Here is a 19,058-nt window from a genome sequence, read left to right as displayed (position 1 = left end):
TGGAGTAGAATTCGGCATTAATTGCCCCGATTTCTCCTACGATATCGAGAGAGGTAACTAGAGTTTGGGTCACGGTATCCGGTGAGATATGGTGGATTTATCGAGCATTTAGAGTAACAAAGAAAGATGCCCGTGCCACCAAGATGGTAGCACAGGTGGAGCGGAGCTTTGTTTCTAGCGAGGTGATCCAAATTCGAAACACGCAGACGTTAATTAAATTTGAAGATCAAATGTTCCATGTCGGAACATTTTCGGTGAAAGCGCTACTGATCTATTGATACCGAGGTGGCGCCGAGGTGACATACTCACACGTGGGTAATGAACCCAGTAGAGAAAATTCACGAGTCGAAGAGGGTACGTGGAAACTTGCGACCTACATCGAATATTGAAAGGAAGGCTCAGTGGGGGCTGCTATACGGATGAGATTTTTCTCTTTCCTTTTTCTATTTTTTTCTCAAAAAAAAGAGAGAGGGAGAAAGATGCCTATCAACCGCCGCGGATCAGCTCACCTGCGGTGAGCGAGAAGAGCTACTGGTTGGTGACTTGCGCCTTCATGGGTCATGTTATCCACGTAAGGCTTAAATCGTATTTTTTGGCAGAAAAGAATGGTTGATTTTTTTTTTTCACGGCACTAAGATTGTACAAAAATCTCTAAATATTTAAAAATTCTTCAATGAACATTACGTGATTCAACGGTGAATCTGTGTGAAAAAAGGTGAACACGTTTTTAATGCGTAAGATACAACCTTTGTCCATCCATGTATCATGTAGCAGCCATTGACAATTATGTAGGACAGACTCGCAGCATTGGATCTCTCAAGTTGAGGCTCAAAATTACAGAGGATTCTTACTTGAAAGAGTCCAGCTATTCTATTCTAAATTTTTTTTATACGGTCCAATGAAACTGATTCATCTCATTATCTCTTTAACTTTATCTTTTGAATATATATATATATATATATATCACCACCATATCCATCATGTCTCAAGATCCTTGACTTGCAATGTTGCAATGTCAGATTAGCATTTGGCACATGAGATTCGAGCAACAAAAACACGGTTGTGGTTTTTTCAAGAAGGCCATGGATTCAGAATTTTCCTAGGATCCACTGGTGATCTAGTAGTATAATAGTAAGATGTTGCTCGAACCATCTTGAGATGTGTGCTATTGAACTAATTGTTGGATTAAATTAAATATTTTAAAATTTGAAAACTGCATGCCAAACAAAGAAAACCGCGGCCAACTAAGTATTTGACTTGGTCAACGGCGAAGTAGCAAATATCCACCCGCAAGCAAAGAGGCAAACATAGAAAGATTTCCAAAAAAAAGCAGACCAAGACAAGTGTCATGCATCCACGCGCGCGCAAAAGCAAGCATAGAAAGGCTCACGAAAAAGGAAGGAAGCATGGGCTGCCAAGATGCAACAAGCTACAGGATTAAATGAGCAAAAGAAAACACGTCATTAATCCGCGGGAGGAGAGTCTGCTTCTTTTGATGTGCTTGAGCCTATATAAAAGGGCTCCAGGGATCATTTCATACACAATAAAAAATTTCTCATCTCCCTATTCCAAGACCCTATATAAAAATGGCTCTAGGGATCATTAGAGAGAAAAGAAATAAAGAAAATTTTTCTTCTCCTCATAATTTTAATTATTTTTCTGAATTTCTTTTCAGTTATTTGCAAGCGTGAACGTGCTCTTCTTTCTTCCTTGGAGGCGCACTGATGGGAAAGACGTAGTTCTGTACTGAATTATCGTATCTCTAGGAGATCCATGCCAGCGGACCCATACGTGGGGCATAAACTTTTCTGGGACAACGCGTCAGCGTGCTTCGATCCACAGGCCATCTTCTTTCATTTCTTCATTTTATTATTCTATTGTCAAGTTAATTATTTGCTAGTTTATTCTTCTTATTTACTATTTTTGAATATTAAAAATATTGAATTATTAATTTATCAATTATATTTGTGCATCTAGGCTAACACTAAAGATCCATGCTGATCATTCAACGTGCATCGTGCATCATCATATATCAAAATAACAAAGAGGACAGATGCAACCATTTGATGGCATGTCAACTTAAGAGCCCAAGTAGGAAAAGGTGGTGTGAGAAATAATAGATGGAGTGGTAGACTGGCCTTGGTTTCACCAAACTCCACTAATGTCTTACCATCTTTTGCTAGACCGGACTTGAGACATGCTGGCTGGAAACTTTACACAACAGCCAATCCACTCAATTTTAGTCCTGTCAGAATCTCCTTTACAATCCAGCACTTATGAATCATGGACAAATGAAGGGTGCTTGGAATACCACTCATTCGCATTTTGAAAGCTCACATCTTGTTCGCTAGCACCGTAGGGTGGACAACCGCAGCCAAGAGAATTATTCCCAACATTTGTAGGCACCAAGTGGCAGTGCATTCTATTATTGAACCTCATTCACCAAATATTGTGATTGATGTATGTGGGAGAGGTGCAGGAATAATCTCTCCTCAAAGCTTGCTCATACTGGGCATAATTGAGTGACATGATTGAGTTTGGACATGATTGGAACCATCGTGTAAATCCACTCACTGATGGGTTGAGTTTTAGAGCTTGATGTGTCCAATCATAGATGATGACTAAGCCAATTGGTACGATTTGATCTCAAATCGATGTGACCCAAACAAATCCATTTACCTTGAAGGCCAAATGCTGCATTTGGGATGGACAAGTTTTACTTAAAAAAAACGCAACAGAAAATGCCAAAAAAAACAGCTTTGGACTTCTCTTTTTTTTCCTTGACTAGAAGAAGCTAATACCAGTCTTATACTCATCCCATCCTTGATGGGCCTTGGACCTTTCATAGGAGAAAATAAATTGTGAGCACTAGTAGTCACAAGAGGGGAGGAGGGGCTGTGCATCTCCCTCTTGATGTTTGAAAAAGTTAGTAGGTCGTGAGATCATAGAAAAATTTTGTGAAAAGCAAATCTTCTTGGACCCTTCATAAACATCTTTCCCATGAATCAAACTTTGTAATCATGTATTTAATTTTTGTCAATAATAATTATAAGTTCAAATTCATATATAATATATATTTAGTGAACAAAAACAAGCCAGAGCATCGAAGCTGTGAGGAAGCATCCTACTTCACTTCTATTCTCTTTATCACCTTATCTTCGGGTTCAAAAGAAGTCTTCGAGCTTAATTTGTTTGCCTCGTTCTGCTAGCTAATTACGGACTAATCATGTTGAGTTGGGGCTAATAGCATGATATAGCAAATTCGTATCATATTGATATGTAGTTAACTGATAGCTATTAACTCAACTGTGGCACCCTTTTCTAAAAGCCTGCCCTTGTGGGGAAGTCTAACATTCAAACGCTAATTAATGGTGGCACATCACTACTATATTGCTCAAATAAAATAATGTGCAATACTTATGAAAATTAATATCAACAAGTCGATCATGTTGAGTGTAATATAATCCAAATGACCCTTTCTTTTACCATATTGCTCTTTTTTTTTTTTCAATTACATCATGTTACTTGCATCACATCCTTATTTAATAAGGGAATTAGAATATGTGCTTAAGATTTTAACTTGTTTACGATGAGTTGAATTTTGAAGCTTGTGAAGTTAGATGAGACATTAAGACATGCAAAAAAAGTGATGGATATGGTTCAAGTAGCTCTTGTTATGATCTCTCACTTTTTTCTTCCACTATATATTCTATGTTTCTCCAAGTAAATTATATATGCTTGTAAAAATTATAAGTAGGTTGAAACTCTCTATCCGACTAGAATGACATAATTAACAAAGGTTTACGGGAATTTTAAAAAGACGTGCTATGGATCTAGGAAAGAATGTGAGGCAGGAGAAAAAAGCTGAAAAAATATAGATCACGGGTTATTAGAGAAGTTTACTTGGAAAGCCACCCAATCCATCTCTTGGGAAAGCCTCTATGTTTAAGGAGATTAATAAGATATTCAACGTTTAGGTTATTAAAAGTCGTTGAACGATCAAACTTACATAGGATATCCTCAGAATTATTCTTCTTGGAATGATGAAGGATCTCATTTGCACATAAAAATACTGTCAAAGATAGAATGCCCTCGATGTAAGCAGTTTGCGCTTCATCCACTAGAGAGTTCAAGAAGGGCCTAAGTTGGCCAAGACTTTGGATATAATTTTTATGCAGTTATGTATTCCAGACTTTGGATACAACTTCGCCGAGAGATGGACAACTTTTATTAAACGTGAAAGGAGATTTTTGACACATCTTTTTTTGAAAAGAAAGAAGGATTGGAGTGTGATAAAAAAAAAGAATTAGCCATGGTGGTTTGAACCGATTGAGAGCATAAGAAGTCTATCAAGTTCAGCCAAAACAGAGCATTCTCTATGATTGTACCAAGTTATTCTTGCCCCTTAAGGGGAGACATCTATCAGCTGTAAGGATTTAATCAGATCAAAGAAACCACAATGAGGTTGGGCAGTAGTACTAGAATTGAATACAGTACTAGAATATTAGATAATAAAATTCAATATAAAAAATTCAATATAGTATTAGAATATTAGATATATAATTTGCACTATAAAATGTATACGTAGCCATGCACACACCTCCACGTATCTTAACACCCCGTATTCGTTGGAAACGTTATGTGGGCTCGCTTTCTTGGCTTTTCTCATTATTCACGGCAGCCGCATGTTTATCCAAATCCTCCAACATCTCGGTCCACCAACCCCATTTACTCGCGATAACTCCAAAAAAAACGCTTCTCCAACATTCTCTTTGGACTCATTCTACCTGTTCGATAATATCACTAAAAGAAACGCCACGCTAATATCATCGAAATAACGTCAAATCACAAAACATGAGGCTCGGGTATTTCTCGTGATCCGTGTCCTGCCCACCATCCTTTGATAGATGAAAACGTGGCAAGTTGGTAGCCGTACCAAAATGACACCTTGATAGGCATAGGGCCATGGGTTTTAGATAGGTTCTGATGGAGATGGAAGGGCATAAAGCTTTGGACCACACCCTTTCTAAAGGCCAGAGAGCTTTTGTGTACGCTTTGATTTTTCTCCTCTTGCTTCTCTGGCCCCAACTTTTTCCTATAAGATAGGATGAGATTATAAATGCGAAAACGATGATCGTTCTGAAAATTTCTATAAGTAATAATCTGGAGTTTTAGTAATTGAAAGTGATATTGCTCGAGCAAGCGATGGACCTCCTCGATTATGTCATTTAATGTTCTAATGGAGATAATAGTTTTAACTAGTTTCTTTTGAAGAAAAACCATGACCTTTGAAATGAACTTTTTTTTTTTTTTTTTTGTACAACGACATCTCACACATAACGGGTATAGATGCGGCCAACAACAAAGTTAGAAAACAAAAGGCTACAAAAAGGCCCTGGCAACTCACTGTCCAACCAGACAAATCTACCAAAGTGATGGGCTGCAAAGAAGGCAACCTGTCAGCAACCTAGTTGCCTTCCTGTAGACGTATGAGCCCTGGCAAGAGTGGCACTCCCCCAACAATCTGCGAATCTCATAGATCAGCGACCGATCCTCAGCCATGCATCTTCAACCCCGGATCCACTCAACCACCGTGACAGAATCCCCCTCAAGGAAGATGCGGTCCGCACCGAGCACCCGCCTCGGATAGCAGATACCCTCTCAGGCTACTCTAAGCTCGGTACATGCCACTGACGAGTCAAAAATCCGCCGACCCCCCACCGCAACTAGTCTGGCGTCGTGGTCTCGGATGGTGAAACCTATACTGCTGCATCTCCCGTCATCAGCCACACTGTCATCGAAGTTCATCTTGAGGAAATTAGAAGGTAGGGGCTCTCAGGAGACAAAGATTGTTCTGTATGCTACAAAAGCAGAATGGCCCCCCAGATTTTTCTAGTCAGCCTCTTTTAAGATGGACTTTGTCGGAAGTAATCGAAGAATTTATCTAGTGATAGGAAAAATTAACAATTTTATTTGCCTAAGTTACAAAATAAAGTACATATTTGTAATTAGGCATGAATATTTGAATCTTACTTATTCTTACATCTATTATCTCAATCCAAATAGTGAAAATGTTAATTAAAATCCATTGCCCGCATAATATAATGGCTGCTATAACAAGACAATAATTAGTATTGAGAAACGTTAAATCCTTGCTACCATGTTCTCAAAGTTTGCATGGATGTTGGCTTCAATTTCCAGGATATTGTGCACTGTAGAGATCTGTCCAGTAGAGAACTATGCTGCGCATGCCCTAAGAAAAATTTCGATTAGCATGGAGAAAAATAAGGATAATATGACAATTGAGGTCAAGAATTACAAAAATGTGCAATATCTGGAATAAGAATCTAACCTTTGCTTATAATTTTGACTAGCTATTTTTGTACTTAAGCTACAAAATATTTACCTTGTCATGCGTCTATAAAAAATTATGTAATCCTAAATCACATTTCTCATGCTTCTGCAAGTTGTGTGTAGAAAGTAGGCTGCCGTTGAACTAATTGTCTTTTTTTTCTGCATGACATGTTCCTAATTGACTTATCTCATCACCACTCCATATAATTGAGGAAAATTTGGCTTCCAATAAATTTGGCCCCACTGATTGACATATATGCTGGATGTAGGTTTTGAGCAGTCATCAGTCATCACTTCATAATATAAAGCTTTTGACAATAGGATTACTACGTGCTGATAAGACTTTTCAGACTCTCAAATTGATAACATGGCCCTCAACCATGCAAAAATCTTAAATCATACTCAGAAGACCCACATATTATCAACTAAAAGTGAAGCATAAATGAAGGATCTTCAGCGCCACATTTTTTTTTAGATGCTATAGTTTATCAGTTTAGATCAATCTTAAGGAAATGGCTTTGACTAGCAGATGGTCAGACAATGACCAATTGGACCTCAACATATTTCCACAACTGTATCTGTTTCCATTTCATGGCTCTAGTTGTTCCTTTTCCATTTTATCTGCTATTCTTATCATCCAGATGTCATTTTCCACATAACAGCACGGCTCTGTAAGGTATGATCACCACCATTTTAACTTCAGCAGCAAGAAGAAAACTACTTAGTCTTTCTTGGGTCATATTTATGACCTTAGATTGGTGGGTGGAAGAACTTTTAAATTGTTTTTGCGTGACATTTATTTGGCTGCGGTGAGAGTTTTATAGTATGACACCTGATAGTAGAACAGGCGAGAATTTTCCTTCATTATTATTTTAGAATCTTCAGTCTCAGCAGTCAATTACGACTATTATCAGAATTAGCTCAAAAAAAAAAAAATCTTCAGAGATTTCACTTTGGAGATGAGTTAGACCTAAAAAAACTCTTAAGAAACACCTAAATACACCCAAAGAGATGAGTTAGACCAAGAAAACAATTCATCATTTAACCATTTATGCAAAGAATGATAATGTAAGAGGACAGGTTTCAAGTACAAAATATTGCTCGAAAGATGAGTGATAAAACATAGAGAATAAGCAAAGGTGCATCTAAAATTCAGAAGCTGAAACCGAAATTCTTTGTTCTCATTGATTGATTTTCTGTTCTTATCTCATAAACGGGGGACTCACATCGACCTCCTCTTTCCCAGTACTTTCGAGCATTATTAGTGTGGTCGTACCTGCGGGCCGTAGGTTCTTCGAACACCTGTGTCCGATAATGTGGGTAGCCAGGGGAATACAGCACCTGCTCAGATGGATTGAAGATTGGAAACTCTCTTCTGTGAGCTTTGTTTGCTCTTAAACAATTTTCTATCACGCCGCACTCTTCTCTGAATCTGTTTTGAACTTCTCTCAGTGTGTGCATCATCCTATCTGATTTGGCATGTTGTTCTGCGGGATAAAAGGCTCTATGTTTGTGGAAATTGCAGTGGTTCCCCGAAGGCATAAACTGGGACTTCTTGTAGCATTCCTTGCAGAAGTTCTTCCACCTCTCAGAGTTAAAGGATTTCCTTTTGGTTTTGTCAGAGAGACATGCATGTGCCTGCAAATCATTTTTTTTTGTTTTCATTAGATCACAATGACAAACTGATTTGGAAATTGAAAGCCGCTCACTAGTTTAGTCCTCGACTCTTATGAACTCAAAGGACTTCAGAAGCATGAAACCAATATATCCTTCCAATAATTGGTAACTTATTGCTGCAAAACACCATTATGATGGTTATATATTTCAAATGGCGAGACTGCCATGTTTCAAGACTCATGGCTTTTTAACATCTTTTCCCTTGGAAAATGAGTTCTAAGGCCATTAAGGTCAGAATGTTAAGAACTGATTGATGTAAACTTAAAAATATTTACGAAAGGTGCCTGCACAAAGAGCTAGAAGCCCCCTCATCCTTTAACCCCAAACATCCGACAGAATACTCAACCAATAGTTTGTTATCAGATAAAGCTTTCACAGCTGCGTCAAGACGGCGGGAACCCACATTGCTGTGAGAATCCCAATCACTGCAGCCGCAACTTGACAGTAAATCGAATCAAGGGTTAGGGACTTCGGAGAATTCATTTTGAAAAACCCTAATACATAGGGATGACCTGCCCCCGAATCTTAGGGATATTCTACACTCGAGAAAGAAAGGAATTGAGTTTGATAGAGATGTTATTAAAAATAATAATCATGACATGCTACGGGGGATCAACCAGCTTAGACATCCAGTCTTCCAAAATTTTTGAGTTCGTTTCAATCCAAATTTTTCTCGACCTGGAGGTCTGATAAAGATGGAAAATTCCCATCATTATAGACTTCGGCGGCAATTATCCTCATCTTCCTGTAGTAGTCCATCGGTTCAAAAGGACCATGTCAGCTTGCACCCTATCAATAACACAAACATTCTATGATCAATTGGCATTCATCTGAATCTGCTAGAGTAATTCAATGACGGTGCCTCTCAAACATTTTGAGTCCGACCAAGCTTGCATTGAAAGTTCAGCGACTTCCGCAAGGCTACCAACGGTCACCGCTCGAACCAGTTGGCAATTCAGCACTGGATCACAAGCCCGGTTTGGAGTCTCAAAAATATCCATAGCACAAATAAAATAGATCAGGGTCTTCTAACAACTAGGTATATGAAGCACAGATCGCAGACATAATTGGTAAGCAAAAGAAGGCATTAGTGAATGCAATCAAGGGTTCACCTCTTTCATGGAACTTTTACAGTTTTATGTGCCAATCCAACCAAAATCATCAACATCTCAATCAACTTCCCAATGACTAATACCCCAGGAATACAGAAAAGGATCAACATTCATATATACTTCCATAAAACGATAACAAAAAGAAGATATTTACCTCCGAGACAAGTTTGAATGCAACATCAGCCCTGGGGTGCTTATTCTTGTCCGGATGAAGCTGCAATGCTGCAACAGATCTCAAAGTCCATGAACCCAAAACAATAAAACCCACCTACTAGCATCTGAAAATAAAAGCAACCCCATATGTTTTGGTTGCAGAATTGTCAATTTAGATTAGATTAGTTTTTGTTGTACCCAGTTGACGGTATCGCCTCCGGATGACATCTATCCCCACATCTTCATCAATCTACACCAAAATCCATCCGAGTAATTTATAGGGTCTCAATCTAAAACGATCAAAGTGAAAAGAAAAAGAAAGATCAAATGAATAAAAGATAGAACATACTCTAAGAACGAGGTACCAATCAATGAAGACCGGCTTACGAGAGGAGCGTCGACGGTGAGAGCATGAAGCAAAGATGGATGAGATGGAGCAGATCTCCCTGACTAGCTGTGATTTGTTCTCCAATTGCTCTTCCATTTGCCTTTCCATGGTGCTAACAATTAGATCCACTAAGATTTTTCTTTTGAATTGGACTAATAGTTTTTTTTTTTTTTTTTCTCTCTTCTCTATTTGGCTTTAGGATTGCTGTTATAGTGTAGTGACGACGGTTGTGTTGGGGTTTTAAAGGGGAAGAGAGCGGGGTTTGCGGGAGAGATTTTGAAAGATGGGCGAATTTGGTGGGAAAATAGAGGGAGGTAGAGACGTTACCGTTGGTCTGGACACGTGGCGCCCCTTCTGAGCCGGTTTCGGTGCTTCGGTTTTTCTTTTTCTTTTTCTTTTTTTTTTGGGTAGTTGTTGGTTTAAACACGCGTTGGTTCCTTTACTCTTGATATTTTCACACTTTTTTTTCCTCTGCTGAGCTTTGACTTCTAAGATGATGATAGATTAATGAATCCAACAAAGGTTGTGAAGTATTAAATGGGAAATATTAATATGGGTCCTTTTCCATTTTTTAAATTTTGAAAGATGAAGCTAATACTGGTGATGGGCTGGGCTCTGGCTTAAACTACAGATACTTTTAGTTAGGTTTTAGGCCAATTTTTTAAAAAAAAATTGATTTTTTTTATGTGCAAGTCCTATGATCAGCTCTAGATGGAGTTCCCAAGTATGCATGCCTTTAACAGATATTGTTCCTTTATGATGAACTGTGAGTGGTGTGAGTAAGGTGGGTTGAAAAGGGATGTAGCATATCAATTTCATGCAAAAATTGCAAAGTTATCTTTTATATTGTATCTGTAAATGTATGTATGGGTAAAAATACTTTTATTTTACTATATTTGGGCCCTCCAAAAATCGTTTCAAGAAAATCGGCTTTCCCATCTCTAACATTATTTTAAAAAGCCATGATACAGAGGAAAAAATTATGTTAGGAAGCCATTAGAAATATCACAATGTACTGGACTCTTCTTAATTAATTTTGAGAAATTTTTTTTGAAGCTATCCATATAGAGTCTCCACTCAGAGAGAAAAAATAATTTAGGAAGTAATTAGAAATATCACCACATTGTAAACTCTTCTTAATTATTTTAAGAAAAAAATATTTTAGGAAGCCATTATGCACAGAAAAAATTATTTCAGAAAATTATTAGAAATATCACCATTCACTGTATTCTTCTTAATTATTTTATAAAAAAAATGAAAAAAATTATTTTAGGAATCCGTGTTAAATTTATTTAAATATGTTAGAAATATCACCATATAGAGGAACAAGATTCATCATGCTTAGGAGACTCTTCTTAATTATTTTAGGAAACACATGCTACGTAGGAAATATCACCATGCAACTTCTTAATTATTTTAGGGAATATTTCCTCCATGTAGACGCTCTTCTTAATTATTTTAGGAAATACAAAAACTCTTACTAATTATTTTAGGAAATGCAAAAGCTCTACTTCATTATTTTTGTAGATGTGAAAACATCCTAAAAAAATTATGTGCAAGTCAGTGTCACAATGATCGAAACGTTTGAAAGGATCATTATTGCATTATTTCCATGATTCATGAGAGTTTTATTAGATCAATGGCTTAAGTAAATAGTTTTTTTATTTTTCCTTCAATTTTTAATTTGTTTTTATAATGGGAATGGTTGAAGTGTTGTGAGTATAAATTGGAAGCATTTAAAGCCTGAAACTTGATTGCTACAATTGGGAGCGGGGCTTGATGTTTTTGTAAACTTAAGATAAGCTGATGTTTTGCCATAAGTACTATGTGACATACAAATAAAAATATATTATTGTTTGTTTTAAATTTATAGTTGTCATGCCATTGATGTTATGATTTGTGCAAGTTAAATTTTTAATTATTTAGCATGTGAAATAATATAGATATTTCATCTATTTTATTTAATTTTTGTAGTGGTAAATGACTTCAAATTGCCAGTAATTGTTGACAAATAAGTAGCACATTATCCAAGTAGGAACAAAAAAAGAGGAAACCTCATATACAATATAGAGATTTGAAACTATTGAAATGAGAAATTTAATCTTGTAAAGCAATAGTTATTAAGTAGATTGCACAACTAAGCTAAACCCAAAAACTAATGCCAATTTATGTGTGACACGATGCTTGAAATGTTAAAGTAAAACAAATTAGGGCAGGCTATTGGATGAATGTTATATGATATTTGATTCAACCCATTTATTGTTGCTTTGGCCTTTGGACGTCAAGTAGAAGAAAAAAGGATTTCTACATCACCCAAATATATGCAAACAAAATTTTCAAAGGTAGATAGCAAAATTAATGCAACATAGACCCATGAATGAGGGAAGGATGTTGGTTGGATATTATCCAATATTCGATTTAACAAACTTATGGTTACTATGGTCTTTGAATCGATAACCCAAAAAATGGTTCTAGATCATGACTATGGCTTTACAATTGTAGGACAATATTAGGCACGACATTTAAACTTCTCGGTGAATAAAACCTACAAACTCTACTGCTATGAGCTAAATCAATGTTGGTTAGATCATGGTTAAATTTTATGTGTCCTTGACTCAACTCATTAAGCCTGACAATGGACCAGATTGGTCCAACTAGCCTAAGAGCCTAACACTCTACATGAGTCAAATCTATAAATTGACACCATGTTCAAGATCTATGTCTAGGTGTTACTTAGCTCTATGACAAGCATATAAGTTGCTAGCTGTTTATGTAGCAAATATCTTACATTTATTTATGTTAAACAATTATCTTTTCTATGAGTGCCGATATTTTTATTAATAAAATGTTGTAACCAAACTGATTAATAATTACTGCATACGTTCCACTTATAATTTATTTTGCTTTCCTTTTTTCAAAAAAAAATATTACATAAATTTATATTTAATTTTTCATTATCTCCCCACACATTGTGTGAGTATCATTCTTATTTGATATTCATAAATATAATAATATTATATATAATTCTAAAATAATATAATTATATAATTATAACATGAAGATATAAAAATATAATAATAATTATTATAGAAATATGATAGTAATTAATATAATATAGTTATCATCAATATTAGTAATTATCAAAAGGAATAACGTTGCAATTGTATGAATTGATGTTATATTAAAATATTAATTGTATTTAAAATACAATACAAATATACTATAATAGTACATTATAATATATTAAGTTATTGCATATAACTATATTATATTGTTATATTATATCATATCATATAATATTACATTAATATAATATTATTTTGTTACATCACTATACTATATTATATTGTATTATGTTATATCATATCATATCATATTATTTTATATGATTATGTAATATCATGGGAGATAGACTTGCAAGTGAATCTCCACTCTGATCAAGCCAGGTCTAGATTGGATGTTAGGGGTCCTTGTTCATGATTCAAAATATTGGATGTTATTTACTACATCTAAATTGCTTACACATCAAGAATCATGTGATTTGGAGATCCCTAGCCTATGTGTCAGGTGGTCAAAAAAATATTTTTTTTTGTATTTGTTTACACCACATCCTAGCCCGTAGTAGAAGCCCAAAGATTGGTTGGATGATGGCCATATAATAATGCTAGAAACTAAGTAATAGTGAGAGACTTGCTTTGATAATAAAAAATAGGATGGGCTTCATGACAAGCATGGAAACCACTAATTGGAGTTAAATGATGGATAAGACCATGTGTATTATGTCGCCATCAAGAACTTGAAGATTGGCCAAGATGGTGGCACATGCCCAAATTCAGGGGTTAAATGATAGTAGTAGGTTGATTGATTCATGCAATACAGATTGAGCCATATCTAGAGGAATTTGGTCGAACTAGGCCAAGTGATTACTCGAGATGTAGGCCAAGTCTCACAGAGGTGAGAGACATAAGCTGATTATGCTTATGACCTATTTGCAAGAGTGCATGTAAAGGCCGATTAGGTTATGCGGCTTGCACGGCTCAAGCCATCTGCCTAGTTTACAGTGAAGATTTGGAAATAGAATGTGGGGTGGTTATTGAAAGAACAAGAGGTGGAAGTCGGTTGAACGATTAGAACTGACTTCAACAATTTTTAGGAGAATATGGAAGGAAGGATAGTAACCGGAAAAAACAAGTGTCTGCTAAGGATGGATAAGTATTTGATAGTTAGTGAAGAGCTATATAAATATAAATTGTGACTTGAAGAAGAGGCCCATTGCCGATCGAATACCAAAAGTTCTATTTTGTCCTTTCATTTATCATTTGCTATCTTTATTTATCTTTAGTCTTTAGCTTTATATCTGTAGTTTTGTAGTTAGTGCTCTCTTGCTTGAGAAGGCAACTCCCCAATAGTGAAAGTCTTAGAAGGTCAAGGTAATAGAACTCACTTCTATCTATTCTTTTCGGTTCAGATACTAGGGACATGCCTGCGCATCGATTCCAACTTGTTCTCCTTTCTACCCCATCCTAGGAGGAAAAAAGGAGCAACAATGTTATTTAAACTATCTAATTCTCTTGATTGCTTGATAAATGGGCTAGATCTCAACACTGAATATTGTCAACCCGATTTGCCAATGGGTAGGCCAAATATTGAAGAGGTGGAACTCTATGTGAAAAATTGTCTCATTTGCTAGCAAGATAAGGTGGGGGTCACTCAAGCTTGAGTTGGGTGCTAGAATCATTTGCTGCTCCCAAGCGATTGTGGGAAAGCATCAGCATGGACTTCATCATTGCCCTACCTAAATTTGAAGGGTATGGATCGATTATCATGGTGGTCGCTGATCGGTTCTCCAAATATGCTATATTCATCTCTACCCCTCAGGATAGTTCAGTGAAGGAGATGGCCCGATTGTTCTTGCAGCATGTGGTGAAGTGCTTGGGGTTGCCACAGTTGATCATCAATGATCGTGACTCATGGTTCATCGAGCATTTCTGGATGGAGCTATTTAAATTGATGGGCTCGACACTATACTGCTCCACTAGTTTCCACATTCAAACTGATGGGCGAACCGAAAGGGTTAATTCTCTATTAGATCTATACTTGAGGCACTTCGTGACTGCAAATCAAAAGGATTGGACTAAGTTGCTTGGGTCAATTCTCCTACAACCTACACTAGAGCGAGATGACAAATTGGAGCCCATTTGACGTAGCTACTAGATAATAACTACCCACATCCCACACCCTAGTGGATAGCTACACATAGTCAAGTCCAACAACTTTTAAAGTGGCAAAATCTTGGCACAAGCAAGTAGGTGTGACATGCTGCTATCTCAATAAGGCTACTAGGAGGATGAAGTAGGCGGATATGAAAAGTAAGCTGCTAGAATTGAAAGTGGGGGACTTAGTGATGGTGAAAATATTGCCTTCATAACACAAGGCGACTTGCAAGTTACACAATAGCTTTATTCATCGTTATAAAGGACCATCCCCCATTCTAAGGAAGGTGGGCAAGGTGGCCTATAAGGTGAAGTTACCATCTAAGCTTAAGATTCACCCCATCTTTTATGTTAGTATGGTAAAGCCCTGTTATGGAGATCCACAAGATCCTAATTGAGGTGAATCTAAAGGAGCTCCTTTGAGCATCCGACATCCTACAACGAGCGAGATGCATATTGGTGGAACGTATGGTGCAACGGAGAGGTATATATCCTAGTCGAGAATATTTGGTTAAATGGGGAGGACTGCTCGATAGTGAAATAAGTTAGGAACCCGCTGAAGCAATGTGGCTTTTTCTCCGATTTTCTATTTAAAGGAGACCAACGAGATAGAAGTTTGCAGAATTTTTAGAAGCCTTTTTTTTCTTTTTTTGCTTTGGAAAGCCTATTAATTTACAGGAAGGTAAGATATTTTTCTAGGATTTTATAGAATGAGTTTATGGAATCCTTATCCTAACCATTTATTGTAGCTGGGCTCTTATGGAAGGAGCTAGGGGGATCTGTATCTAACCATTTGTTATAGCCGAGCTCTTATAGAAAGAGCTAATGGGATCCTTATAAAAAATGGAAAATTACTTTTTCATCCCTCTAAAGACCCCACTGTAACAGGAGGTCCCTGTTGACCCAAAAAAAAACTTTCGGTCCACTACTAAATGGTTCCCTAATTTCCGGTCCCTAAGTTACTGTTTCCTTTAAAATATAGTACCCAAAGTGCCCCCAGGTTATGGTAAATACCCCTATGTTACCGGAAGCGGGAAAAAAAATTTTCCGCATTCTGTTTTCTATCCGAAACACACTCTGTTTTTCTCTACCGAAGATGCTCCCAAGTAAGCTTTCCACTTCCAGCCCTTAAGCGAAGATGCCCCTGGTGATCCCACGGAAGATGTTTACTGAAGATGGCTTTGGGGGAAGATTTTGAAACGGAAAAATAGGGGAAAAAAATAGCCCGCAATAGGGTACACGTCTTGTCTCTGTTCTTCTCTGTTTTATCTTTGTCATTGGAGATTGTTTGGTCAAGAAAAAGACAGGCACCCATTAGGATGGATGCTAGACGGATAGGGAGAGAGCATGTTGAGCCTTTGTGTTGACCTAAAAATATTGAGAGTCCCTCTTACTCTTTACCTGTTCCCTGTTTGAGAGAACACTGATAGTCCCTCTTTCTCTATGTGGTGAGACTTTGCTCCACTATATTCCTAACTCTGTTTGCAATTCGGAATCATCTGTTCATTGCCTCCTCTTTTTTCCATTGTCATGGCTTCAGAGGACACTGCTAGCTCTATTTTTATGGCCATTTGTTGTTATGTTAGCGAAGCTGTCATTATTTCCATCTCAAAGGACACAATTCTTGATCAAATTTTTAAGAAAATAGTTGAAAGGTGGAGACATTTATCTTCTATAATGATATAAGTTAAGTTTTATATTCCAAACAAATCTAGAATGCATGTTATGCTCATGAGCTATAAGGATGTTCGTAACATGCATCAAATACATATCAACTTAAATGCCAAGGTGATCGAGATGGTTGTTACTCATTCTCCAACCTTGATCGAAGGTGCTGGTGTGGTAATTGAGAGGTATTCCATATTTGAAATTTTAGTTTGTGCAATTTAAGTGCAAAAGACTTTAATAAGTGTGCTAAAATAATGTTTATCCTATTGTATGGACAGCGGCTCATCCCATTGTGCTAAAATTAGTTCGAGAGGGAAATTTTTTTTCAAATGGTAGCTTAAGTAATTTTGGTCAAGTTGTTGAAGAAACAAGAGCCGCAATTGAAAAGGAAGTAAGTCAAAAAAATTCGTTGGATGTTTGGAAAAATAGTATCGAGGGCGTTGGTCAGGCGTTCATGAATGCGGAAACTCTACGTGATACCATTCGCAACTATTGCATTGCAAATTGCAGAGATTTTATGTTTGTGAAGAACGATCTGATAGTATACGTGCAGAGGGCTAAGTTTGAATTTCAGAAAATTTTATGCGGAAAGAATGGGTTAAACATTTTAACCTAAAACATGCTTGATATTTTAGATATTTTTGACTCTGGTACTAGTCGAATACAATCTTCAACTGCACATCACATGTGGCGCGGGCTCAGTCCCAATACATAGGGTGACACTCGCGCATGCCTATCAAAGCACTCATCATATGAGCCCCCGGGTGGAGCGCCACGCTTCGTCACACGATCACGCGTGAGAGTTTCCGGGAATCGGATAGTCTCCACTAATCCTTTACTTTGACACCAAATATCACAAAGCCCTCAGATTTCGAGGATTATGTGATTCAAATAAATATGCATAAATCACAACTTCTTGTGATTTGAAGATTGAGATCATATCTCAACCGTAAAAGAGATCATGTCTCTTACCTTTATAAGGGGGTTCCTTCAAGGATGCTTCGCAGCCGCACAAGTGTCCGGCCTCGATGACTCGTCCACGCGAAGCTCTGGAATGATCAACTTCCCGGGAAGTGCTAGCTCGCAGGGAGGCAGAAGGTTGGCTGAAAGGGAGAGGGAAGAAGATGGACCTTCACAGCTCAAGAACTCCTTCTTGGGCTTTCACCTTCAGAGCTACTCTCTCCTCTCACTCTCTTTCTCTGGTGCTCTTTTTTTTGTGTAGAGAAGAAGGAAGAGGGGTGGCCTATTTATAGGTCAAGAAGAGGGTGAGGTGTCCTTATGAGGTGTCCTGCCAGGACACATGTCACACATGCAAGAAAAAAAGGTGTCCTACTCCGCCACGTGTCACGCATGCAAAGGGGTGAGGTGGCCTGGAGGGCGATGTCATGGATGACCTCATGAGGCAGATGAGGTCATGGATGACATCAGGAGCAGTGTGAGGTGTCCAGGCCCGCCACATGTCACATATGCAAGCAAAAGAGGTGTTCTGCTCCGCCACGTGTCACGCATGCAAGCAAAAGAGATGTCCTGCTCTGCCACGTGTCACTCATGCAAAATGATGACGTGGCCTGGAGGGCGATCGGGATGTGGATCCCACATACAGTATGTGGGTCCCACCTAAGCAGGACGTGGGTCCCACATACAGTATGTGGGTCCCACCTAGGCAGGATGTGGGTCCCACATATGCAGGACGTGGGTCTCATATATAGTATGTGGGTCCCACATAGGCAGGACGTGGGTCCCACATACAGTATATGGGTCCCACATGGGCAAAGAAGTCCTAATCCAATTTGACTCAAGCCAAATCTAATTTGGTTGGAGGCAAATTGAGTCTAATCAGTGATCCAATCACCAATTAACTTTTCCAAGCAACAATTGCCTAGGGCAATCAGTCAATCACATTGACTATTTTACCTCTAGACGATTCTGAATTGTCAATCAGCCATTTGATCAATCCAGAAACTTCTAAGCATGTGACCTCACAGGTTCGAGCCTAAGCCGGTAGTACAAGAACACTTCCTGCACTAATCGAAGTAACCATCCAGCAATGGGACCCGACGACCGGATAGGCCGAACAGATGCAAAGCAACATTCTAGAACCTATGGACTATGGTTACCGCATAATTCATCCTCTTGACCAGAAAATGCCTAGGGTGGGTTCAGAGTCTGTCTACCCTGAAACGATCCATCCGAAAATATGTTTCAATTCAATAAGTCAAGTGATAGAGATTTGACTTTTCCTGGCCATGGTACTATTTAATTGAAAACACAAGGCATTCACCCTTATTCCTAAGAGAGGTCAATCCCATCTTGATTTGCAACTGACTACCATAAGTACTTGACTGGATACAGTTCTTTTTCTAGCTGGATTAGAAATCCAGGTAGTCCGGCACCAAAGTACAGTGAGTTGCTTGCAAGCCACCAGTTGCAATCTCAGGTCTAAAGGATACATATACCCATATCCACTCGGAACAACTCTTGACAAGAGAGAGT

The 19,058-nt window shown here is 37.8% G+C and overlaps 1 protein-coding gene across 1 annotated transcript; it reads right to left on the bottom strand.

Moving 5' to 3' along the window:
- Nucleotides 1–7,506: 7,506 nt before the first annotated feature.
- On the bottom strand, nt 7,507–9,792 carry LOC108511462 (uncharacterized J domain-containing protein C1071.09c). Its single transcript, XM_017843875.1, has 4 exons — nt 9,646–9,792; nt 9,495–9,546; nt 9,298–9,365; nt 7,507–7,992 (listed from the first exon to the last, which is right to left on the bottom strand). The coding sequence occupies exons 1-4, from the start codon at nt 9,790–9,792 to the stop codon at nt 7,507–7,509; spliced, it is 753 nt and encodes a 250-aa protein (XP_017699364.1).
- Between the last annotated feature and the right edge of the window lie 9,266 nt (nt 9,793–19,058).

Source organism: Phoenix dactylifera, chromosome 3, assembly GCF_009389715.1.
Source record: "Phoenix dactylifera cultivar Barhee BC4 chromosome 3, palm_55x_up_171113_PBpolish2nd_filt_p, whole genome shotgun sequence".
Taxonomy (NCBI): Eukaryota; Viridiplantae; Streptophyta; class Magnoliopsida; order Arecales; family Arecaceae; genus Phoenix; species Phoenix dactylifera.
This window is presented reverse-complemented; position numbering and strand designations above follow the sequence as displayed.

Excerpts from the sequence above, each read along its gene's own strand:
- LOC108511462 (XM_017843875.1), bottom strand. The coding sequence starts at position 9,792 with ATGGAAAGGCAAATGGAAGAGCAATTGGAGAACAAATCACAGCTAGTC. Across the intron at positions 9,547-9,645 it reads ATTGGTACCTCGTTCTTAGA|ATTGATGAAGATGTGGGGAT; the intron begins GTATGTTCTATC and ends ATTTTGGTGTAG. Across the intron at positions 9,366-9,494 it reads GAGGCGATACCGTCAACTGG|CATTGCAGCTTCATCCGGAC; the intron begins GTACAACAAAAA and ends GATCTGTTGCAG.